This window comes from Delphinapterus leucas, chromosome 9, assembly GCF_059928025.1.
Source record: "Delphinapterus leucas isolate spDelLeu-1000000601 "Yukka" chromosome 9, BTC_Dleu_Yukka2, whole genome shotgun sequence".
Taxonomy (NCBI): domain Eukaryota; kingdom Metazoa; phylum Chordata; class Mammalia; order Artiodactyla; family Monodontidae; genus Delphinapterus; species Delphinapterus leucas.
The window spans coordinates 32,266,603-32,294,047 of record NC_143137.1 but is presented as its reverse complement, the minus strand read 5'-3'; the positions used below and the strand labels follow the sequence as shown (position 1 = coordinate 32,294,047).

At 36.6% G+C, this 27,445-nt stretch overlaps 1 protein-coding gene across 1 annotated transcript in view; it reads right to left on the bottom strand.

Moving 5' to 3' along the window:
* The window catches only part of ASZ1 (ankyrin repeat, SAM and basic leucine zipper domain containing 1), a 78,954-nt gene extending 51,711 nt beyond the window's left edge, over nt 1-27,243 (bottom strand). Inside the window, exons 1-4 of the mRNA XM_022582593.3 lie at nt 26,638-27,243; nt 26,154-26,253; nt 22,217-22,339; nt 20,072-20,183 (exon numbers count right to left, since the gene is read on the bottom strand). Of these exons, the coding sequence (XP_022438301.1) occupies nt 20,072-20,183; nt 22,217-22,339; nt 26,154-26,253; nt 26,638-26,742 (440 nt within the window). The 5' untranslated portion in view covers nt 26,743-27,243. The remainder of the gene's footprint in view (nt 1-20,071; nt 20,184-22,216; nt 22,340-26,153; nt 26,254-26,637) is intronic.
* Between the last annotated feature and the right edge of the window lie 202 nt (nt 27,244-27,445).

The window sequence follows — 27,445 nt, the reverse complement described above, 5'->3', positions numbered from 1 at the left end:
TTTAGCATTTGTTGTAAAGCTCGTTTGGTGGTGTTGAATTCTCTTAGCTTTTGCTTGTCTGTAAAGGTTTTAATTTTTCCGTCAAAAATGAATGAGATCCTTGCTGGGTAGGATAATCTTGGTTGTAGGTTTTTCACTTTGAGCACTTTAAATATGTCCTGCCACTCCCTTCTGGCCTGCAGAGTTTCTGCTGAAAGATCAGCTGTTAACCTTCTGGGGATTCCCTTGTATGTTATTTGTTGTTTTTCCCTTGTTGCTTTTAATATTTTTTCTTTGTATTTAAATTTTGATAGTTTGATTAATATGTGTCCTAAAAATAGCAGTACCACACAACCCAGCAGTCCCACTACAGGGCATATAACCTGAGGAAACCATAATTCAAAAAGAGTCATGCACCACAATGTTCATTGAAGCTCTATTTACAACAGCCAGGATTGGAAACAACCTTAGTGTCCATCAAGAGATGAATGGATAAATGGAATGCATATGTATGGAATCAAAAAAAGAAAATAAAAATGTGCTTCCCTGGTGGTGCAGTGGTTGAGAGTCCGCCTGCCGATGCAGGGGACACAGGTTCGTGCCCCAGTCCGGGAAGATCCCACATGCCACGAAGCCGCTGGGCCTGTGAGCCATGGCGGCTGAGCCTGTGCATCCGGAGCCTGTGCTCCGCAACGGGACAGACCACAACAGTGAGAGGCTCGCATACCGCAAAAAAAAAAAAAAAAAAGAAAAGAAAAAGGTTTGGAAGAACCTGGGGCAGGACAGGAATAAAGACGCAGACATAGAAAATGTACTTGAGGACATGGGGAGGGGGATGGGTAAGCTGGGACAAAGTGAGAGAGTGGCGTGGACTTATATATCCTACCAAATGTAAAATAGATAGCACAGGGAGATCAGCTCAGTGCTTTGTGACCACCTAGAGGGGTGTGATAGGGAGGGTGGGACAGAGACGCAAGAGGGAGGAGATATGGGGATATATGTGTATGTATAGCTGATTCACTTTGTTATAAAGCAGAAACTAACACATTATTGTAAAGCAATTATAGTCCAATAAAGATGTCAAAAAAAGAGAAAGAAACTGCAGTAAATTAGATTGGTTGGAGCTAATGTCTGGGTGTGAGGGAGCAGTGAAAGATAAGGTGTGTACATCATGTTAAAAAATTTAAACTTACTCTGGAGATGATGGTAAGCTATTTAAGGATGTTTAAGGATTTTTTTGAGCAGGGGAATAAAATGATTGGGCTGCATTTTGGATAGATCATTCTATAGCAATATGGAAACAAGAATTCTCTTGTTTTATGATAGGCAAAACTGGAAGCCAGGAATATAATGAGGAGCTCAGTGCAATGATCCTGACAAGAAATAATAAGGACCTGAATCAAGACAAGAGCACTAAGAATAAAAATATGATATAGAGTGAACTTGAGAAATGTTTAGTAAGAATAGACAGGATTTGGGTGGGTGGTTAAAGGGGAAAGTAGAGGATTAGAGGAGTCAAGGATGGTGCTCAGGTGTCTGTTTTGTGCTAGACTGTGGCATCATTAGCTGATATAACAAGAGGAAAAGAAACATGCTTCAAGGTAGATGTAGTTCTAGAGTTCGATGCACTGTGATACAGTTTTTGCACCAAGGGAAAAAGTGCGATAGAGCAGGCCAGGTTAAACATGTAAGTTAAATACAGAGGAGAGAGACCTTAGCAAAATTAAAAACTTCTGCTCCACCAAAGACTCTGTGAAGAGTATGAAAAGACAGGCCTTGTATCTAGAATATACAAAGAACTCTCATAATTTATTAGTCAACAAACAATCCAAACAGAGACTGGGCAAGATACTTCACCAAAGACAGGAAAAGATACTTCACCAAAGAGGATATATGGCAATTAAGCACATGAAAAGTTGTTCAACATCATTAACCACATTAACAAAAATTAAAGAGAAATGAAAATTAACACCACAGTAAGATATCACCACACACCTAATAAAATGGCTAAAATTAAAAATAGTAGTGGGACTTGCCTGGTGGCACAGTGGATAAGAATCTGCCTGCCAATGCAGAGGACATGAGTTCCATCCCTGGTCCGGGAAGATCCCATATGCCACGGAGCAACTAAGCCCATGTGCCACAACTACTGAGCCTGTGCTCTAGAGACCACGAGCCACAACTACTCAGCCCGCCTGCCACAACTACTGAAGCCCGTGCACCTAGAGCCTGTGCTCTGGAACAAGAGAAACCACCGCAGTGAGAAACCCACGCACTGCAATGAGGAGTAGCCCCCACTCACCACAACTAGGGAAAGCCCGCGAGCATCAATGAAGACCGAATGCAGCCAAAAATACATAAAATTTTTAAAAAAATAAAAATGTGTCTAAAAAAATAAATGTGTCTTGGTGTGTTTCTCCTTGGATTTATCCTGTATGGGACTCTCTGCACTTCCTGGACCTGAATGACTATTTCCTTTCCCATATTAGGGAAGTTTTCAACTATAATCCCTTCAAATATTTTCTCAGTCCCTTTCTTTTTCTCTTCTGCTTCTGGGACCCCTATAATTCGAATGTTGGTGCATTTAATGTTGTCCCAGAGGTCTCTGAGATTGTCCTTAATTCTTTTCATTCTTTTTTCTTTATTTTGGTCTGTGGTAGTTATTTCTACTATTTTATCTTCCAGGTCACTTATCCGTTCTTTTGCCTCAGTTATTCTGCTATTGATTCTTTCTAGAGAATTTTTAATTTCATTTATTGTGTTGTTCATCATTGTTTGTTTGCTCTTTAGTTCTTCTAGGTCCTTGTTAAACGTTTCTTGTATTTTCTCCATTCAATTTCCAAGATTTTGGGTCATGTTTACTATCATTACTCTGAATTCTTTTTCAGGTAGACTTGCTATTTCCTAGATTTGTTTGGTCTGGTGGGTTTTTACCTTGCTCCTTCATCTGCTGTGTATTTCTCTGTCTTCTCATTTTGCTTAACTTACTGTGTTTGGGTCTCCTGTTCACCGGCTGCAGGTTCTTAGTTCCCATTGTTTTTGGTGTCTGCCCCCAGTGGCTAATGTTGGTTCAGTGGGTTGTGTAGGCTTCCTGGTGGAGGGGACTAGTGCCTGTGTTCTGGTGGATGAGGCTGGATCTTGTCTTTGTGGTGGGCAGGACCAAGTCCAGTGGTGTGTTTTGGGGTGTCTGTGACCTTATTATGATTTTAGGCAGCCTCTCTGCTAATGGGTGGGGTTATGTTCCTGTCTTGCTAGTTGTTTCGCATAGGGTTTCCAGCACTGTAGCTTGCTAGTCGTTGAGTGGAGCTGGGTCTTAGCTTTGAGATGGAGATCTCTGGGAGAGCTTTCGCCATTTGATATTACGTGGAGCTAGGAGGTCTCTGGTGGACCAATCTCCTGAACTCAACTCTCCCACCTCAGAGGCACAGGCCTGACACCTGGTCAGCGCACCGAGACCCTGTCAGCCACACTTTTGGGAATTCTGAGGTCTTCTGCCAGCATTCAGCAGGTATTCTGTAGGAGTTGTTCCACATGTAGATGTATTTCTGATGTATCTGTGGGAAGCAAGGTGATCCCCACATCTTACTCCTCTGCCATCTTAAAGATCTCTGGAGGCGGCCTGGGGCAGGTTTTCCCAGAGGGGTTGGACTCCTAAGAGGCAACAACACAGGAGCTAATTGCTTCCCTCTAACATCGCACTTGATCAACCTCAAGCTCTCCCTCTCCAAGTCTTCAGCCCGCTGGGATCTTGAGGAAAAGGGTTCCAAGATCCAGGAAATTTTTGACTAAATAAAGGTCCTTATAATTGCACAATTCCACAGAGACATATTAAGAGGAGATATTAAGCTTTCCCAGCAAGAATGGATTCACTTCTATATATTCATGAAGTTATTGCTATAACACTGGAATGTGGGAAAATTGTCCAAAAGGAAATATAATTGTAGCACTATGCTTCCTATTAATGAAAACATCATCTATATTTGTATACAAGGTAGTATAATGAAAAAATATATTAATTCTTTATATCTGATGCTTCACTTGCATCAGGAATCATCCTTCTCCTAAAATTCTTTAGCACAGGCCATTAATATATAGAAAGTATTCTGGTGGGAAAATGCTGAAATAGAGTATATTTAAGAAAGAAAAAAATTTTAATTTTTGAAAGCTATGAAATCATGAGAGAAAATTTTTAATGTTATTTTTACACTATTCACTTTTCCCAGGACTTCTAATATCACTGGACATTCCTGGATACAGAAAGTACAAACTAAGATAAAACTACTAAAATACGTAAGTAACAAATTACTATATTTCATTGGATCTAAGATATCATCAATTTTAGGAAGCATACTAATTTCAGAGATGCTAATATGTGAAAAAAATATGTATCATAAAACATGAAATATGGTTGGGTTTTATTTCAAATTAATTTTTTTGTGAAAATGTATCTGGTGATCTAAACATAATCAATTCCAAAGTTCAAAGAGAGACTTCTGAAGAGGATTGATTATAATTTCTAATCACAAAGCAATTGAAATAATTATATTCACTACCTGGGTAATCTTTTTGAGAAGTGTTAGGCAAACTCCAGATTAACTTTAAAAAATTCATTCTTTTAACAGAACAGAGTTAAAAGACTAACTGTTAAAGTCAGTAATGTACTTGACATTCCCATGTAGACAGCATCCTATGTCTCTTCTCTCTTTCTTGCTAAGCTACAAGAAAGGTAGTTTATTTTATATCCATTCTTTCCACATCCCCAACTCTCATTTATTCCTGACCCACCACAATAATAATCCAGATTTTTTTCCTATTGAAATACATAATCATTTTAATGTTCAGTCATAACAGATAAGAATATACTCATGCATTTATGTGTATTTTATTAAAATGATAACAAATGTTTAAAGAAAAATAGTACCTATACTTATTTAGTTTTATAAAGCAATCAGAAACATTTTAGAAATTATGGCGCTCATAACACAGCACAGGAAACATTCCCAATTTAAGTAAATGTAACATTTGGTAAGCACCAGAACTATCAAATGGCAGCATGTTAAGTACTTTCATATTCATTATCTTGTTTTAATTCTCATAGTCATCCTGCTAGTTAGCCAGATATCATATCTCTCAATGAGAGAAGAAACTGAGCCTCAAAGATTTTAAAAAGACTTAATAGTCATATTAGCTTTGATAAGTCATCGAGATAGTATTTGGACCCAGATTTTCAGGCTCTAAGTCATGCTTCATACTTTCTGGGGTATAAGTGGATTAATATATTAATTACTTCACAAATGATGTTTCAGTTAAGTTTTATAAATAGATAAATTATCATTCTATATCAAATATATTAAATTCAATAAAAAACCTGACATGATGAATTGGGTGATTGGGATTGACATGTGTACACTGATGTGTATAAAATTGACGACTAATAAGAACCTGCTGTATAAAAAAATAAAATAAAATTCAAAAAAAACACTAATACTAACAAAAACTTGACAAATACCGAATGAAAGAATTGTGAAGGAGCCGAAAAATACATATGGTGCCATGGTAATCAAGTGGCTTACAGTAAAATCAAGACTTTCATATATTAAACAATGAGAGGACAAAGAGAACAACACACGACATGTATAAAAATGTGCTAAACAAGATAATCACCCACCCAAAATCATAGCTTATGAACAAAAAGCACTCTTGTGGGTTGTAATAACATAGGGAAGCTTAACAGACTATTAATCTGGCCCTCGAAGGCATAATGTGAATGCACAATAAGGGGAGGAGAGGACATTCTAAACTGAAGAATAACAAAAGCTAAAACATAGAGGCAGGAATGATTATGTACCTGAGGAACATCGCTGAAATTGTATAAACAAAATAAAAGTTAGATATAAGGGAGTAGCAGAAATAGGTGGGATCAAACTATGGAGAGTTTTGGATTTCACCTAATAGACAAAAGGAAGTGTGTTCTATAGGTAACAGCATATAGGACTGACTAAAATACAGAAATAGTGCAGTTAGAAATATCAGTTAGGAGGCTGTTAAAGTTGCCCCTAAGGTGGGATGATAAATATCAAAACTGCAATAACTCTAAGAGATATTACAAAGTAAGAACAAATTATACATAAAAGTGAATGGCAAAGTCTGAGATAAATATCAGTTTTTCTCGGTATAAATTTATGTCCAAAATTCAAAATTAACTATTGCTTTAAGCATACAGTAAAAACAAAATACAATTATTATGGCCATGAAGAAAATACATTTAGGGTGACGTGGTAAATCATGAGGGCTGTCCACCCAATATTGCTGATTCTTCTTCTGTGAACACTTCCTTACTCCCTTGAAGTTAGATATGACCATGTGACCATACTTAAATAGAAGAAATGGCATGGGTCTCTTCCAGGTGGAAGCTTTAGTAGCCAGCACACAATATACCATTGGTGCCAGACACAAGTAAGAAAAAGTCAAGTCAGAATTTGAAAGGGTTTTGTTCTTGTTTTTTTTCAGTCTTGGCTTCTGTGTATGTGTTTTGAGAGATGAGCGTCAAGTGCTTTCATTAGCTAGCTTTTCTCACCTCTATCCTCTCCATTTTGTACTTTCAAAAGGACCAAGCAGATTTCCATGTATATGAATAGCAATATTAATCCTATGCCCTGTATATGCAAGGTAACACTAAGATATTTGTCACCTTTTACATACATGGGAAACTGATGACAAAGATAAGATCAGCTCCTATATGCAGATAAAGAAAAGACAGGTAAATGAAAAGATGAGTATAGGATATGGACAGGCAATTTATAAAAAAGAAAAAGAAAATCACCAAAATAACAATTTCTAGTAATATTTTCTAAATAAGTAATTTAAAAAATTTTTTTCTGAAAATATTCTTGTGACTTCAGCCTATGTTTTCAGAGCAAAGATATGTCATATCATTACTTACAACTAGAACACAAGTTAATATTTTAATTGAAAATTACACCTCAATCTACCAAACTGTTCCAGTGACATTTACAACTAAATTTATATTGTGATAAAGAAAGCAACATTTTTCCCAGAGTATTTTCTGTATAGGCAATAACACTGAACAAGTTAACAATCACACAATGATTACGTCAAAACCTTGGACATTAGTTAATGTGTGCTGTCTTATCAATGGTAGTAAAACATCTATTGAAAATAAAATGCCACATCATTTTACAAAACCCTTATCTCATGACTAAGTGATGTGAATATAACAAACTCCCCTGCCAGAAAAACTGCCTACTAAATGTAAAGAAAATATGTATTTTTTAATATAAGAAAATGTTTTAGCAAACTGGGGGAAAAACACACAAGTCCTAAAAACAGAAATGTTAATTATATATATATTTTTAAAGGCTTATTATTACTCAAACAATAAAAATATCAACTGCAAATTTAAGGCTAGATTGAAGAGGGTTTCAAATTTTATCATGTATCCAATAGTCGAATATAGACCTTTTAGACTTTAATAATTTACAATATCATCTGTTACTGCACTATCAATATAAAAAAATAAAGAATGATAAAATCCATACTATGGCACAGCTGCCAAGTTCCAATCAGTTTAGTCACAGGCCACCTTGTTTTCAGAGCTAAATACAATTATGCTGAATTAAGGTGATAATATTTTTCTGTTCACATACTTCCCTTTGCAATCTGTGGACTTTTCAAGTAAGAACGTTCAAGTACCAACAATAATTTAGGGAAAGAGAGGAAAAAACCCAAAGATACAAGGCAAATTTAAGACGTGTTTTGCAACAATTAGAAAAGACATGCTGTTTAAACTGGTTGTCTTAAAAAATCCTCAACCTAGACAAGACAGGGAATATAAATACATTCCCAATGGTGGATCCTATTCACATCAAACTTGTAAATTCCCTTACCAAACCTCTGCTACATTCAAAGGCTTAAACACTTGATTGCCAACTTTCTCTTCTGTAAAAATAACATACCATCTACCACTGAGCAGTAAGGATTATATTAGACAACATATTTAAGAGCAATTAACACAGTGCCTGGTACACAGGAAACATTAAATAAATGTTTCATTAAAAAACAAAATAAAAAACCTAACCCCAGAAACAAATTCTAAAGCTAAAATAAATAAATCAGTATTAAATTGTTGTATTTGCTAGACACAGTACACTAAGTATTGTCAGTGGTAAGATCCAAGAGAAACGTAAAACGTGATTTGTGTTAATTTAAAAATGGTTTTTGAGTTGTCAGGTTTTTTTCCATTAGTCCTACAGGAAGGAAATTAAAAGAATTTTTAAAATTAAGGAAAACTAATAAAATAACAAGGTAGATCTATATGTACTCACACTTAACTGATCATTAAATAATAAATCAATGCTGTTTTCAACAAGATTTTTAAAAGTCTGCAAGGAATACAAAGAGTTAAAAGAAGACATATAAATAAAACAATTAAAAAATTTAGAAGATGCAGATTTCTACTTCCAGTAATGGCAGGCTAAATTTGGATCAAAATTGTGAAGGCTTTTAAAATAGCTAGATAAAATTTTTTTTTAAATTTCTTAGAGACTGAATAAGTTATCAAAGAACTACTAATTGAAGTGGCAAAAGAGGTAAATAAACAGTTGCTTTTGCCTTGAGGACATCTGGCAGTGCATAAGAACCCAGTGAGAAACTGAGCTGTGGCTTTGGTGGCTTCAAACTTCAAGATGAACAAAATTCAAAGCACTGGGCCTATACAAAGTAGAGAGTTTACTAAACCATACTCAAGACACATTAATCTGGGACTCTAAGTACCTTTAGGGTAAGGATGAAACAAACCAGCTGTTTAGGTTTAATTTACATCACCAAAATGGTCCAGGGAACTTCAACCGCTGAACTTAGATTACATGAGTCCTGGACTGATAGTGCCCTAGGCACCTTTAAGAAGTATACAAAATCCTCTCTGATGGATAATCCGAGGCCTCATATTATTCCAACAAGTAAGTTTTAAAATCTAATGACTAGTCATGAGTGAGAAGCATAAGAAACTACTGCTAACAGAGACAAACCCACAAAGATCCCAAATACTATAACTGTTACATCTAGACTATATGTTTACCATATTAAAGAAGTTTTATTTAAAGCCTGAAAGTACTTTCAGGGAACAAGAAGCTATAAACTTCTTTATAACACTTAATAATACTTCATAACTTCTTTATAACACTGCCAGTTTTAAAAAGAATCAAACAGAATTTCTAGAAATAAAAAAATAACTGAAATTATGAACTCAATTGATGAGTTTAACAATAAATTAGAAGCAAGTGAAATGAGATTCAATGACCTACAAGGCAGATTAGAAGCTATTACCCAGAATGTGGCACAGTGAAACAAAAAGATGGAAAATAAAGAAGACAGACACTGAGGATACAGTGAGGTCTAACAGATATACAATCAGAGACCCAGAAACAGAGAAAAGAACAGGGCAGAGGTAATACTTAAAGAGATAATGGATGAGACTTCTCCAGAACTGAGGCACCAACCCCACATTTAGAAGCTTGTCATAATAATGCTTCAAGTGGCAGATGGAGATACCTTAATAATACCTACCACATTAAATTGGTGTTTTGTTCATTAGCCATTTTCAAGATGAAACAGAGAAATGTTGGAAGAAACTAAGAAAAATTTGCCAAAATACATGGACACCTAGGAATCAAATGTACTAGCAGATTTGAAAGTCTACTTTGCATACAAAATTTGGGAACAACATAAAACTTCAAAGCAGATGAGAGTTGCTCTTTTAAATAACCTTTATCTAATAACGTTCACCATAACAATGAACTAGAATGGCTAAGGAAGTAAAAGAAACCCTGAAAATGATATGAGTAATTAGTGACGTTCAGCAAATATTGATGTCAAATATTGACGTTCAGCACACATACACAAATGGCTTGCTGAACCAAATCAAACAACAAACACCAATAAGCATTCAGCAGGTAAAACAAAGAAGCAGACAGTCACAGCTATCTGAAGAACTGAGAAGATGCTCGTCTATTTAGTTTAACTCACAACTCAATCTAGAAAAGCGGGCATCGCTCAAAAAGACTGCAAAGCTTCAAATACCTGGGGCAAACGTTTAGTCAAAAAATACACTAAACTGTACACTTAAAAATGGTTAAAATGGCAACTTTCATGTTATAAATATTTTACCACAATTTTAAAAATTAAAAAAAAAGGGGGGCGATAGGTAGGACTTAATAGTTTAAACGTTAGAGGAAAAGACACAGGAATCTGGGGAGAGTTGAAGAAAGGAGAGAGATCAAAAAACACTGTGGAAAGACAAGCTAAGGGCTGGCTACAGGTGCTTGGACCTAATACCAGGAGCTGCTAGGGATACAGAATCATGCACTATGTTGTCTGCACTCATGCTGCCTTAGCACAGAGCAAGCCATAGTATGCTTTCAATTCTGCCTACTGAAGTATTTTAATAATTTCACAGTCTTTTAAATATACTATTCTGTCTTTTCTTTCAATTTCCAAGCCAATCAATTTTCTGCCTGATTGAGTCAGCTATTTTTGTCAGGCCATAAAGACTTCATCACATCTCTTTAAATTAGTACAGAATTTCCATACAATGGAAACTCAGCAATAAAAAGGAATGTTACAATGTTACAATAACAAAGTGAATCAGCTATATGTATACCTATATCCCCATATCCCCTCCCTCTTACATCTCCCTCCCACCCTCCTTATCCCACCCCTCTAGGTGGTCACAAAGCACCCAGCTGATCTCCCTGATCTCCCAGCTGCTTCCCACTAGCTATCGATTTTACATTTGGTAGCGTATATATGTTAATGCTACTCTCTCACTTCATCCCAGCTTACCCTTCCCCCTCCCAGCGTCCTCAAGTCCATTCTCTACATTCCTGTCCTACCCCTAGGTTCATCAGAAGCTTTTTATTTTTTAGACTCCATATATATGTGTTAGCATACGGTATTTGTTTTTCTCTTCCTGACTTACTTCATTCTGTATGACAGACTCTAGGTCCATCCACCTCACTACAAATAACTCAATTTCGTTTCTTTTTATGGCTAATATTCCATTATATATATGTGCCACATCTTCTTTATCCATTCATCTGTCAATGGACACTTAGGTTGCTTCCATGTCCTGGCTATTGTAAATAGTGTTGCAATGAACATTGTGGTACATGTTTCTTTTTGAATTATGGTTTTCTTAGGGTATATGCCCAGTAGTGGGATTGCTGGGTCATATGGTAGTTCTATTTTTAGTTTTTTAAGGAACCTCCATACTGTTTTCCATAGTGGCTGTATCAATTTACATTCCCACCAACAGTGCAAGAGGGTTCAAAAAGGAACACATTTTTTTTTTTTTTTTTTTTTTTGCGGTATGCGGGTCTCTCACTGCTGTGGCCTCTCCCGTTGCGGAGCACAGGCTCCGGATGCACAGGCTCAGCGGGCCCAGCCGCTCTGCGGCATGTGGGATCTTCCCGGACTGGGGCACGAAACCGTCTCCCCTGCATCGGCAGGCGGACTCTCAACCACTGCGCCACAGGGGAAGCCCAGGAACAAATTTTTGATACATACAACATGGATAAATCATTAAAACGTTATCCTGAGTGAAAATATTCTGTATAATTATATTTATGTAACATTTTAGAATAGCAAAAAATAATTTATAGTGATAGATGTAAGTTCCAGGGACTTCCCTGGTGGTCCAGTGGTAAAGAATCCACCTTCCAATGCAGGGGACACGGGTTTAATCACTGGTCGGGCAACTGAGCCCGCATGCCACAACTGCTGAGCTCAGGCACCTCAGCAAGAGAGCCCACATGCAGCAAACTGCAGAGCCCATGTGCCCTGGAGCCTGAGCGTCACAAGTAGAGAGAGAAAACCCACACGCCACAAGTAGAGAGAAGCTTTCTCTGCAACAAAGAGCCTGCATGCCTCAACGAAGAGCCCATCTGCCGCAACTAAGACCCAACACAGCAAAAAAATAAAAAAGAAGTAAGTTCCAGAGCACTGGGGAGGGGCATGAAGGAACTTTCTGGGATGACAGAAATGTTCCATGTTGGGGTGTGAGTTACACAAATGTGTGTTTGTCGAAACTGATCCAACTGTATACTGAAAATCTGAATATTTCACTGTATGTAAATTACATACAATAAAAATCTTTACTATGCAATTTCCTCAGTACCATTCAGCAAGACCTCTAATTAATTAAGTATAGGGAGTTCAACAGTTTCTTCTTAATTTTTATTCTTCTATTCAATTTTAGTGCAAACAGAACCAAGTGGTACATTTAAGTGATTCACTTCCATTATAAGATCTAGAATTATTTTCCTGCTTCTAATACTGGTAAAAACCCTCCTTTTCTTTTTTCCATATTCTATGCAAACTAAGACTGTCTTTTATGTTATATCCATAGAATACAGAAGGGCTTCCATGCTACTTTATATATCGAAAATGAGACTTCTGTGTTCTAGATTACAGGCTGATCTCTAAAGACTTTTCTGTTACTTTAACTTCATGGAACAAGACTACTGATCTCATTTTAGTTAAAAAAAAAAAAAGTAGTTACAGGTCAACTTCTTTTGCAACTGGCAAGTATATGACCGTCCAGCTTTCACAAAAACTATCAATTTATGTTTTATGGCTGACTCTTCCCCCTCTTTTTCTTGAGAGGTAATTCTGTCAGCAGAAGAACTGTTCAACAAAACAGGCTATGTCAACAGCTTGAAAGTAAATTCATCTAAACATGTTTTAACTGAACAGGAGTTCCCTCACATAACCCTTATATTTTCTGGCATTTTGTACATGAGACTAAAACTCCCAATCTTCTAATAGGTTTCAGTTTTTGCCACTGCTAATGAATTACCTCTAAAATTCCCCCAAATCTCACTGCACTCTCCTGTGTCCTGAGACTTTTTTCTTTACACTGCCAGCATGCTATCCCCGTAGGTCCACTAATGCTATCCGTATAAAATCTGCAGCCTAACAGCACTATTTGCCATGACTTATTCTCTTTTTAGCTCTATCAAGATCCTTTTTCTGCAAGAAAACACAATTTAATCATTTTATTGCTTTATTTGAGCATTAAAATAAAAGCAGTTGAATAGTTTGTTTTTTCAGGTATTTCTCACATTTGTTAATTAGATGCAGATTACTCTTTTCTTCAGCCATGCTGTAGAACTCTCTATTTATTTTAGTAGACCACATACAAATCTAAATCTTATACTCTTTCAAATTCAGCAAATTCTCTAGAGTTTGAATTTTGAAATTGTGTGGTTGTCTTATACTTTTAGCTTGAGATTCTAACCTTGTGTTATCTTAATTCAAATGAAATATGTTTTTTCCAAATATTCCCTATGTATCTAGAAGACACCTTCTAGTTCTTAAGGAAATAGAATAGTCTGACACTGATTTGCTTGACTTCTCCTTTAATGTGTTTACAAGATAGTAAGTGACTGGGAGGGTTAAAAACTTCAATATCTATAGTATCTTGTAGAAGTAGGAACAAAAATTGAACAGCACCAACAAAAAACAATTTTCCAAGAATCCAGAGAGGCAAGTCTTATCATAAGCCATTGCTAAAAGTACAAATCAAAATTACAGCACCTCAGAGGGCAGACAGCAGAAGCAAGAAGAACTACAATCCTGCAGCCTGTGGAACAAAAACCACATTCACAAAAAGATAGACAAGATGAAAAGGCAGAGGGCTACGTACCAGATGAAGGAACAAGATAAAACCCCAGAAAAACAACTAAATGAAGTGGAGATAGGCAACCTTCCAGAAAAAGAATTCAGAATAATGATAGAGAAGATGATCCAGGACCTCGGAGAAAGAATGGAGGCAAAGATTGGGAAGATGCAAGAAATGTTTAACAAAGACCTAGAAGAATTAAAGAACAAACAGAGATGAACAATACAATAACTGAAATGAAAACTACACTAGAAGGAATCAATAGCAGAATAACTGAGGCAGAAGAACGGATAAGTTACCTGGAAGACAGAATGGTGGAATTCACTGCTGCGGAACAGAATAAAGAAAAAAGAATGAAAAGAAATGAAGACAGCCTAAGAGACCTCTGGGACAACATTAAACGCAACAATATTCGCATTATAGGGGTCCCAGAAGGAGAAGAGAGAGAAAGAAAGGACCAGAGAAAATATCTGAAGAGATTATAGTCAAAAAATTCCCTAACATGGGAAAGGAAATAGCCACCCAAGTCCAGGAAATGCAGAGAGTCCCAACCAGGATAAACCCAAGGAGGAACATGCCGAGACACATAGTAATCAAATTGGCAAAAATTAAAGACAAAGAAAAATTATTGAAAGCAGCAAGGGAAAAATGACAAATAACATAGAAGGGAACTCCCATAAGGTTAACAGCTCATTTCTCAGCAGAAACTCTACAAGCCAGAAGGGAGAGGCATGATATACTTAAAGTGATGAAAGGGAAGAACCTACAACCAAGATTACTCTACCCAGCAAGGATCTAATTCAGATTCAATGGAGAAATCAAAAGCTTTACAGACAAGCAAAAGCTAAGAGAATTCAGCACCACCAAACCAGCTCTACAACAAAGGCTAAAGGAACTTCTCTAAGTGCAAAACACAACAGAAGAAAAGGACCTACAAAAACAAACCCAAAACAATTAAGAAAATGGTCATAGGAACATACATATTGATAATTACCTGAAACATGAATGGATTAAATGCTCCAACCAAAGGACACAGGCTTGCTGAATGGATACAAAAACAAGACCCATATATATGCTGTCTACAAGAGACCCACTTCAGACCTAGGGACACATACAGACTGAAAGTGAGGGGATGGAAAAAGATATTCCACGCAAATGGAAATCAAAAGAAAGCTGGAGTAGCAATACTCATATCAGATAAAATAGACTTCAAAATAAAGAATGTTACAAGAGACAAGGAAGGACACTACATAATGATCAAGGGATCAATCCAAGAAGATATAACAATTATAAATATATATGCATCCAACATAGGAGCACCTCAATACATAAGGCAACTGCTAACAGCTATAAAAGAGGAAATCGACAGTAACACAAAAACAGTGGGGGACTTTAACACCTCACTTACACCAATGGACAGATCATCCAAAATGAAAATAAATAAGGAAACAGAAGCTTTAAATGACACAATAGACCAGATAGATGTAATTGATACTTATAGGACATTCCATCCAAAACAGTAGATTACACTTTCTTCTCAAGTGTACATGGAACATCCTCCAGGATAGATCACATCCTGGGTCACAAATCAAGCCTCAGTAAATTTAAGATAACTGAAATCATATTACGCATCTTTTCTGACCACAACGCTATGAGATCAGAAATGAATTACAGGGAAAAAAACGTAAAAAACACAAACACATGGAGGCTAAACAATACGTTACTAAATAACCAAGAGATCACTGAAGAAATCAAAGAGGAAATCAAAAAATACCTAGAGACAAATGACAATGAAAACACGATGATCCAAAACCTATGGGATGCAGCAAAAGCAGTTCTAAGAGGGAAGTTTATAGCTATACAAGCCTACCTCAAGAAACAAGAAAAATCTCAAATAAAAAATCTAACCTTACACCTAAAGGAACTAGAAAAAGAACAACAAACAAAACCCAAAGTTAGCAGAAGGAAAGAAATCATAAAGATCAGAGCAGAAATAAATGAAATAGAACCAAAGAAAACAACAGCAAAGATCAATAAAACTAAACGCTGGTTCTTTGAGAAGATAAACAAAATTGGCAAACAATTAGCCAGAATCATCAAGAAAAAGAGGGAGAGGGCTCAAATCAATAAAATTAGAAATGAAAAAGGAGAAGTTACAACAGACACTGCAGAAATACAAAGCATCCTAAGAGACTACTACGAGCAACTCTATGCCAATAAAATGGACAACCTGAAAGAAATGGACAAATTCTTAGAAAGGTATAACTTTCGAAGACTGAACCAGGAAGATACAGAAAATACGAACAGACCATTCACAAGTAATGAAATTGAAACTGTGATTAAAAATCTTCCAACAAACAAAAGTCCAGGACCAGATGGCTTCACAGGTGAATTCTATCAAACATTTAGAGAAGAGCTAACACCCATCCTTCTCAGACTCTTTCAAAAAATTTCAGAGGAAGGAACACTCCCAAACTCATTCTATGAGGCCACCATCACCCTGACACCAAAACCAGACAAAGATACTACAAAAAAAGGAAATTACAGACCAATATCACTGATGAATATAGACGCAAAAATCCTCAACAAAATACTAGCAAACAGAATCCAACAATACATTAAAAGGATCATACACCATGATCCAGTGGGATTTATCCCAGGGATGCAAGGATTCTTCAATATACATAAATTAATCAATGTGATGCACCATATTAACAAATTGAAGAATAAAAACCATATGATCATCTCAATAGATGCAGAAAAAGCTTTTGACAAAATTCAACCCCCATTTATGATAAAAACTCTCCAGAAAGTGGGCATAGAGGGAACCTACCTCAAAATAATAAAGGCCATATACAACAAACCCACAGCAAACGTCATTCTCAATGGTGAAAAACTGAAAGCATTTCCTCTAAGATCAGGAACAAGGTAAGGATATCCACTCTCACCACTATTATTCAACATAGTTTTGGAAGTCCTAGCCACGGCAATTGGAGAAGAAAAGAAATAAAAGGAATACAAATAGGAAAAGAAGAGGTAAAACTGTCACTGTTTGCAGATGACATGATACTATACATAAAGAATCCTAAAGATGCCATCAGAAAAGTACTAGAGCTAATCAATCAATTTGGAAATGTTGCAGGATACAAAATTAATGCACAGAAATCTCTTGCATTCCTATACACTAATGATGAAAAATCTGAAAGAGAAATTAGGGAAACACTCCCATTTACCACTGCAACAAAAAGAATAAAATACGTAGGCATAAACCTACCTAGGGAGACAAAAGACCTGTATGCAGAAAACTATAAGACACTGATGAAAGAAATTAAAAATAATACAAACAGACGGAGAGATATACCATGTTCTTGGATTGGAAGAATCAACATTGTGAAAATGACTATACTACCCAAAGCAATCTACAGATTCAATGCAATCCCTATCAAAAAACAAATGGCATTTTTTATGGAACTAGAACAAAAAATCTTAAAATTTTTATGGAGACACAAAAGACCCCAAATAGCCAAAGCAGTCTTGAGGGAAAAAAACGGAGCTGGAGGAATCAGAGTCCCTCACTTCAGACTATACTACAAAGCTACAGTAATCAAGACAATATGGTACTGGCACAAAAACAGAAGCATAGATCAATGGAACAAGATAGAAAGCCCAGAGATAAACACATGCACCTATGGTCAACTAACCTATGACAAAGGAAGCAAGGATATACAGTGGAGAAAATAGAGTCTCTTCAATAAATGGTGCTGGGAAAACTAGACAGCTACATGTAAAAGAATGAATTTAGAACACTCTCTAACACTGTAAACAAAAATAAACTCAAAATGGAATCGAGACCTAAATGTAAGATGGAACACTATAAAACTCTTAGAGGAAAACACAGGAAGGACACTCTTTGGCATAAATCACAGCAAGATCTTTTTTGATCCACCTCCTAGAGTAATGGAAATAAAAACAAAAATAAACAAATGGGACCTAATGAAACTTCAAAGCTTTTGCAAAGCAAAGCAAACCATAAACAAGATGAAAAGACAACCCTCAGAATGGGAGAAAACAGTTGCAAATGAATCAACGGACAAAGGATTAATCTCCAAAATATATAAATAGCTCATGCAACTCAACATTAAAGAAACAAACAACCCAATCCAAAAATGGTCAGAAGACCTTCTTCTCCAAAGAAGACATACAGATGGCCAAGAAGCACATGAAAAGCTGCTCAACATCACTAATTATTAGAGACATGCAAATCAAAACTACAATGGGGTATTACCTTGCACCAGTTAGAATGGGCATCATCAGAAAATCTGCAAACAACAAATGCTGGAGAGGGTGTGGAGAAAAGGGAACCCTCTTGCAGCACTGGTGGGAATGTAAATTGATACAGCCACTATGGAGAACAGTATGGAGGTTCCTTAAAAATCTAAAATTAGAATTACCATATGACCCAGCAATCCCACTCCTGGGCATATACCCAAAGAAAACCATAATTCAAAAAGATACATGCACCCCAATGTTCATTGCAGCACTGTTTACAATAGCCAGGTCATGGAAGCAACCTAAATGCCCATCAGCACACGAATGGATAAAGAAGAAGTGGTACATATATACAATGGAATATTACTCAGCCATAAAAAGGAACGAAACTGTCATTTGTTGAGACGTGGATGGATCTAGAGACTGTCATACAGAGTGAAGTAAGAAAGAGAAAAATAAATATCGTATATTAATGCATGTATGTGGAACCTAGAAAAATGGTACAGATGAACCGGTTTGCAGGGCAGAAGTTGAGACACAGACATATAGAACAAACGTATGGACACCAAGGGGGGAAAGCCGCGGTGGGGTGGGCATTGTGGTGTGCTGAATTGGGCCATTGGGATTGACATGTATACACTGATGTGTATAAAATTGATGACTAATAAGAACCTGCAGTATGAAAAAATAAATAAAATAAAATTCAACAATAAAAAAAAATTACAGCACCTGTTGAAGTTTACTTCAGTAAGGTATCCTGGAGTTCCTAATTTCAAGGTATAATCAGATTCAAAAGGTATACCTAACTAGGGATTATATTGTAAATGAGAGAATAAAAGTTCCTGTGAATTGATTTACTGAGAATTCGCAGGTAGTTTCTTTCCCAGTTCTTTTTAAATCTTAATTTGTTAAATACTGATTATCCACTCCATAAGCTTTGACTTTTCTCACACTAGATTTTTCAACGTTAGCAGTTTTGACATTTTGGGATGGGCAATTCTTTGTTTTGAGGGGCTGTCCTACACATTGTAGGATGTTTAGTAGCATCCCTGGCCTCTATCCATAAGATGCCAGTAATGTCTCCCAGATGTGACAATCAAAAATGTCTCCAGGGACTTCCCTGGTGGCTGGGAAAGAGTAGCCCCAATTTGCCACAACTACAGAAAGCCTGCGTGCAGCAACGAAGACCCAATGCAGCCAAAAAAAAAAAAAAAAAAAAGTCTCCAGGCTTTGCAAAAAATCCACTGGAGGACCAAATAGACCTTGCTTGAACCACTCTACTAAATCAAAATCTCTGCCTCAGGAAAGATCTGGGAATTATCTACAGCTGTACAGTACCTTCCAAAGCTGCTATACAGGTCACAGAAACTAAGCTAAATTAGAAAATAACTTCTAGAGTAAAGCCTAGTTACTTCTATATATCAGGCATTATAATTCTATTCACACTAGACATTTTCTATTGGATGGGCTACTTCCCTCTTGCTTCATTTTGAAGATTAAATAACACAGAAAGAGCTTTAATAGGAAGTTGGAGCCAGACAAGAAGGAAGTCAGTGACAGAAATTTGAAATAATATGATTCATTTTTTTTTATTATTGACATTTTAACAGATGCAAGATACGTTCACTGCTTATCTTCTATGCATCTAGGCACTATTACATATATAGTTAACTGGAAAAGTCTTGGGAAAATGGAAACATTTTGATATATTATTTTGGAATTCATAGTATCTGTGTAAATTGTTTAGTGGGTCTGTGCTTTATAGAGAGAATACTAAGAGGCTTTACTATTATAGCTCAATTATCATATTCTTTTGAGTGTGTAATTCAAAGGAAAATGATACAGTTTATTGTCGTACTTTCCCTCTCATTCAACTTCTTAGGACGTTCCTCTAAATATTAAAAATTGAAAGACTAATGACATGCCCTTCCTTTGATATTCTTATACAATTGGAACCATGACCTTATGACTTATTTTCATTCATCAGCTATATGGCCAAGTAAACACACACTGCTCATGATGTTTAAAAAATCATGCTGTCAAGTGTTTAACATAATCAAACAAAAGGCTGATAATCAAAGAAAAGTATCTTCATCATTTTTGAACAAATGGTAAGGTTCTTACCTACAAGCAACATTTGGATCAGCATTTCTTGAAAGTAGTAGCTCTACACACTTCAAGATCTGTTCCTCTGAGCCATGAGCAGAACATGCAGTTATCAAAATAGTTTGCTTATCTATAGTGAAAGGAAAGGTGAGGAAAACCCCACACACATCAGAAAGTGTATCTAATTAACTTCTTTTATCGTTCAAAAGATTCTAAGTATTTATTGCATTCTTAAAATTCTATAACCTATTTCCAAATCTCTTGTTCTTAGCGGATAACTTTGTATTCCTTCACCAAAAAATGAGCTCAGGGATGAACTATCAATTTCCAAAGTATATCTACAATTCATTTACTAATTTCCTTTCCCTATTCTCATTTCTTCAAGAGAATAGGAAAGTGGTTCAGAGCATGGGCTCTGTGCAGATTTACTGCCTGGAGTTGAATAGTTTTTGGTTGATTAAAGTATGCCTTGAACACATGGTTAAAAAACAATGATTGATATTCTCTGATTTCACTTCTTTAGTTCTCACTCATTTGACCACTCACTGAAATCTGGCTTATGCCCAAACCATCCTACTGAAGATGTCCTAACTGCTACATGTATTGGTTTCTTCTTAGTCCTTTTCTACTTGATCTCTCTTAGCCCATCCCATTTCCTAAAACTCTTCTTCCCTTGGCTTTTATGGCATCAGTGGAGATCAGGGTAAATTAAAAACCCAAACAAAACAAAAAACAATTCTCAAGTAAGAATTGGGGAATTAAAAATAGGTCATGCCAGCCATGGCTTACATTTGTGGTTCAATATTGACCAAATATAGAAATATAGATTCTGGTCCCAGTTCTGTCACTGATAAACTGTGATTCCAGTGATATCTTAGTAGACCTAACTTACATATAAGAAGCTAAAGCCTGCCCTCCACCTGAGGGGGTCTGTGGGATACATAAAATAATTTATGTGAGCATGCTGGGCAAAATATAAAGTGTTTTATAACTGAAAGGTATTCCTCTTATTACAAGAAGCAGAGAAAGAAAACTATTAATCAGTTTTTCGAGCACAACATTTTATACACTTTCAAAAATCTCATTTCTAAGTATAGCTTTCATTGGGAGATTTTTTTTTTTTCTTTTTAGGCCACGCCATGTGGCGTGTGGTATCTTAGTTCCCCGACCAGGGATCGAACCTGTGCCCCCTGCATTGGGAGAGCAGTCTTAACCACTGAACCACCAGGGAAGTCCTGGGTGATATTTTTCTTTTTTTCTGCTGGGTGATATTTTTAAATGACATAATAAGAAAAACCTACCACAGCAGCAGATTTAACATAAAATTGTCAATAAGACAAGAATTTATATAAAATATATAAATGAGAAAAAAACAGAAATGATTTTACAAATATCTAATGTAGTACAAAATTAATATGAAAATTAATTCTAAAATGAAACCTATACCTGAATTACGAAATGAATTGTCTATTGGGAACTTGTAGAAAATAATCAGTAATTCAATATAATAATTAAGTAGCATTTGCACATATACTCTTATTCTTCAAAAGCAATCAAAGCACTACTGACAAAGACAGAAACAAATGGATTTAATAAATTATCTTTGAAAGAACTTTACGTGATATAATTCAGAGTTGAGCTGTAAATTCCAAAGACTGATTTTCAAGCAATTTTCCACTAAATTATCAGCTTTTCAGTGTTTTCTTTCAATGCATTTTACCTTAAAAATAACCAAAACTCTCTAGCATAGAAGTTAAAGGTATATAGTAAGAACACAACCATTTATAACGATAATATAAATGGAATCTACCTCTTTGGATAGAAGGTTTTTCAAAATATCTATGGTTTCTAATTTGTTTTTTATGTTGTTTATATAATATAACTAATAGGAAGATTTTTTTTAAAAAACTAATGTTCTTCACTTTGCTTATTAGCTGCTTGGGAATCAAGAAAATCACAATAAAAATAATCAGTTAAGTTACGTCAAATATCTTAACCTTATTACAATTTTTTTCAAGAGCAAAGGTTTATTTTAAAGTGAATATATGAAAACAGAGCATGGAAAGTATATATCACCACCCCCAAACAGAATATAATTAGGCTTCTAAACAGAGAAATATACAAAGTACATTTTCACATATTTAAATATTTAAAACATCTTACCCTTATCAAAGCTTGCATTAGCACCTCTGTCCAACAGAACCTGAAGCAGCGCTACATTGGAAACACTGGCAGCATACATAAGGGGAGTCCACCCATAGCGAAAGCTGAACTCTACACTGATGCCTGTCAATACAAAGACAAGGTTTTAAAACCTCCCCCACCAAAAAAAAATCACTGTCACCTTAATATGTTTAAAGTACTTCACATAGTGACATACACTGTGTACTTTATAATGGAAGGGAATTTCTTGGTAATTTCTTGGCTTCAGAAAAATAGAAAATTATATATGAACTTTGATAAAAAAGCTAACTTCAGTTTCACTATAGTTCACTTCAGTTTCACTATTTTCCAAGAGACTGAATCTGTCAAATGTTTTTTCATATAATATATATTTATATTAGAACAGGTTTTTACATGCTTCCTTTTTCTCTCTAGGGCAGTTGGGAAAAGTTTCACAGATAAAAAATGTCTTCTTAGTTAGAATATTATCATACATCTCTATGGTGGCAAACACCAAATATATTCCTTATTAAAACTCCTTTACCCTCCTTCCCAACGCAAAATTTAACCATGGGTTACTGGCCAAACATAAGGTTAAAAAGGTAGGTTAGGGTTAAGAAATGTAGACTATACTTTGTGATCCAGGAATTTACATCATTATATTCGTATTATAAAGAAAATGTAGGTACCACTGCTGAGAGTGGGATAGGAGGCAGGGAGAACTGGTTATGAGGCTGGAAGTCCATGCAAAAGTCAGAGCAAGGGCAGCAGAGAAAAAGAAGAAGAAATACAAAAGGACATTTCAAAGGCAGGGTTATTGGAATTTAAAATTACTTTGAGGAAGAGGAGTGTTGGAAAAGAACAAATAGAAAATAACTATCAAGTTCTGCTTTGGACAAATGAATGAAACAGTGAGCTAGAATAAGGAGAGGCACAGAAGAGATATCAGGCCTGAGGAGCAGGATAAAGTTTTAAATAGCCACCATCCAGAATGAGACAGGAAGGGATGGATAGTAACTGTTAAGAAACGATGAGAGCCAGCTGACCTTAAAATCCTCAAACAAATCATTAATGGTACAAATCCCCAAAGTCATCTGATTTTCCCCGATAGCACTGATTAGTTTAGTCACATAAAAAAGAAAAAAAAATGGTTGAACTAATCTAGATTTGGATCTAAGACTGGGGAGGAGCATAGAAGATATGATACAAGGACAAGATTATAAAAAGGCAGTGAACATAACCCATTAAATTTATGTAAAGCCTTTGCTATAAAGAGATCAAGATATAAGTGGCAAACTCTCTCTTCAACCTAAGAAATATCTGCTAATATTAAGAAAAGAAAAAAAAAAGAACGTTTTTCTGTTTCAAAGAAGGAAAACTTGTATGTGAAAACCACTGAATATAGGCTTCCTTATATATACCTTACAATTTACAGGTTGTAGTCTCTGGCTCTAAAATGTTCCATCTGCAAAGATGAAGGTCATATCACTGAAGGAATGCAAACTTGTTAGGGAGAACTCACTTTTTTTCTGTAGGAACACTAAGTTACTGAAAGACTATATTTGTCAAATTCCCAATTGTCTAACTTTAATTGATATAAGGTGCATGATAATTCCTAGGAGAAAACAACAGAAAACTGTCTTAGTACATATATATATACTGCTGACCCAACTTTTCTCTAACAAATTTTCCTCTTTAAATTGCTGCAACTGAAAGCATATGAATGAGATCAGAGAAAAGATCATTTTGTTTTCTCATTATTCTTTCCTTATTGACCTTACTGCTCAAAACTGTGACAGCAAAAGTAAAAAGGAAAAGATGTGAAGATAAGGCTAAGCAAATGTGGCATTTTAGTATAAAAATTCTTAATAATCACCTCTAAGCTCAAAAAAGTAAATTATTAAGCACATATTATGTTCTAAGCATACTGCAAAAAAGATAAGTTTAAAAGGATTGACACAATATATTTTTATAGCTCAACGACATTCAAAATAACACTAAATTGTTTGGGGGTATATACATATAGTAAAAGTATAAAGACGTACATAGGAATAATAAATACCAACTATAGGAGAGTGGTAATCTCCAGGGGGAAAAAGATAAGTCGCCATACATTTTTGAATGTCTAAAATATTTAATAATTTAAAGAGAACTGAAAATGTTAGTGCATAGCAGAAGAACAAAAACCAAAGACTGCTAAAAATGGCTGACTCAAAAGGAGGTTTCATATTTTTATTAAACTTCCAACTGGTGCAGGAATACGTACGGCTTTGAAAGGCAAAAAAGTAAAAATATTTTTTAAAGTGTTAAATAATGACATCTGGAAGGAAATCAGGAAATACTAAAACAAGAGTTACGTGTGAAAATGAGACTTCAGAGCTAATACGGGTGAAAGTGGGGACAAAGGTGTTTCTCTACTTATACCTATTTGTTATTGTTTTTTTAAAAGGAAGTTAAATTTTTTTTGTAATTAAAGACAAATTTTAAAAGGCTGACGAAATACTTTACCAGTAGGCTCTTTTCAAGTCCTTTCAAGAGCCTCCAACACTTCAGTGCACCTAGTCCCACTACTCCCAAGGCAAACTCACTTTTCTAAAACAAATTTCTGCCTATTCCATCCCATCCAACACTATGCACACTCCTGCATGTGTTCATATCCTAGTATTAGGCCTCTTTCAATTATTCCAATTTGATTCAATTTAATTTTTTAATTACAAATTCCATTGTCCACAAAGTCACACGATCCTTCTTACTTGTTACAACGGCTAATATTTATATAATGCCTATATGTTCTAAGACCCGTATATAGTCTCTCATTTTAATCACCCCCCCAAAAAAAACCCTTTGATACAATGCATCCCGGTTTTTAAAAGGGGGTAATTGAAGTTTAGGAAGTTTCCTAAACTGGTCAAGATTACAGAGCCATCAAGTGGCAGGGCTAATAATCAAACCCAGAACTGTACTGTTTCCAAAATGATTTACTTTCCACTAAACCATGCATCTCTAGCATAGAAGAAAAACACTTTGCTATATACAATTTTGTATGTGAATGTTTTGTATTTACAGGTAGACAGTAGATGCTTGTTAATCCTTTGATAATTTCAGTCATTATCAACAACTCACATTTCCATGTCAAGGTAATTTTAAAAAATAATATTTAATTTAATACACAGAAAAATGTCATGGGACCCAAGACAGAATTATAATGTTTTTATAAAGAAATAGATGCTCTGGGAGTTCAAATGACTTTCCCAAGGAAGCACACTGAGTAGGCGATAGGCTGGAAGAGGTATCCAGATAGATTCCTATTTCATTCTCATTCACACACTGACACAACCAACACAGGCAAAGAACATAACTAAAATGTACATAACTAGAAACAATTCTTGAGAAACACATAATAATAATTATAGACAAGTAAATGCTGAGCAAAGTAAGTAAGGATTATCAGAGTGGGGTAGGATTAGTCAGACTAGACCTTTTGAAGGAGGTGGAAGAACTGATGGATGGTGTCAGTGCGGCATTCCAAATTTGTGTTAGAGAAAGAAAATAAGGCAGAGAGAACTGAGTCAAGTAAGACATGTAGGACACCTGAGATACTAACATTCACTGTGCTTCCATTAGAAAAACAACTCAAACCTTTTAAAATAAGGAACCCTGGGGCTTCCCTGGTGGTGCAGTGGTTGAGAGTCCGCCTGCCAATGCAGGGTACACGGGTTCCTGCCCCGGTCCGGGAAGATCCCACATGCCGCAGAGCGGCTGGGCCCGTGAGCCATGGCCGCTGAGCCTGCGCGTCCGGAGCCTGTGCTCCGCAACGGGAGAGGCCACAACAGTGAGATGCCCGCGTACCGCAAAACAAACAAATAAATAAATAAAATAAGGAACCCTTGTGAACTGAGACAACTGTGTTAGGTTGAAACTGTCCCTTAATTCTCACCAGAATCCAGGAGCTCCTCGACCAATGAAACATCTCCTGTGGTCAAAGCTTTCTTAAATGTTTCATGCTTTTCTTCAATGGCTAACGGTCCTTTTAATTTCTAAAAGAGCAGAAAGTTAAAAAATTTTTCTGTTACACATACTTTCATTTCCACTGCATCGGGAAACAATAGTGATCGAGTTTTGGTACATCTTTTTTGGGGGGTGGGGGTGGGGGGAGGCAACATCCAAAGTTTGTGACTAACCCATAACTAAAATTATCTTTGGGTTATGATGGGTCCAAACCTAAGTAAAGAGCTACATCGACAACCTAAAGAAGCGCATTTGATGGAAAGCACAGTAGGGAAACTGCGAATTGGTTTGGAGTCCAAAAGCCTGTATTTACACTGGAAAAAAAATTAAGGAAACACAGGCGAGGAAGTAAGAGGTTTCATGGCCAGGGAAGACCGATCCAGGTGCGGCCAAGACAAGTCCTCCTTCGCTACCTGAGCTGCCCGGTCGAGATACCCAATCTCCCAGCCGTCATCCTCGCTCTCGCTACTCTCGCCTCCACCAGCCACTGCCAGACCGCGCAAGGGGGCTGCAGCCATGGCCGCCGCCCAGGTCCCTACAAAATCGGCCGCACGCACGCACGCACGCACGCACGCCCGCCTGCTCCCTCTGCGCCTGCGCACCAGAGCGCGTAAGGCTGCGCGGACAGGCTGTGCGGGCAGGCTGTGCGGGCAAGCGCGACGCGCTAGCGTTGGGGCTTTGGGCCCTCAGGCGCAGGCGCATGAGAGCGCACAGCGACCCAGGTTCCTTCCCGCCAGTCGTTAAGCCCTTGGGAGAGGAAAAGTGGCCAGTGTGGCGGGGCGAGCAGAGCTGACCTCCTGGCCAGTGCTTCCAATTCCTTTCGGGGGTCTTACCCTACATTCTTTTTAGGGTATTTGCTTAATGAAATTCTTGCTCTTTAAGGAATGCCCCGCTTGTGGCAGGAGCAGAATGGGGATTTAAATCACACGTAAGACTAGGCTTTCGCTTCCATTCCCTTTACCTGTCCCCCTGCCAAATCCACTATCAAACATGTGTCCCCTGGCCAATGCTGTTGGCCAGAATACCTCCCTGAGGAACATCACCCATACGTTCAAGGAGCCGGCAGATAAATGGGAGCTGACAAAGGAACCAGGAGAATTCGTCCTTTAAATTTCATGTGATCTCGGATCTCATCGTAGATTTAGAAACTTCGGAACATCAAACACTCCCCAGATGGGTAGTGTAGATGCCTTAAAGGAAATAATTGAGAAAGGGGAGGAG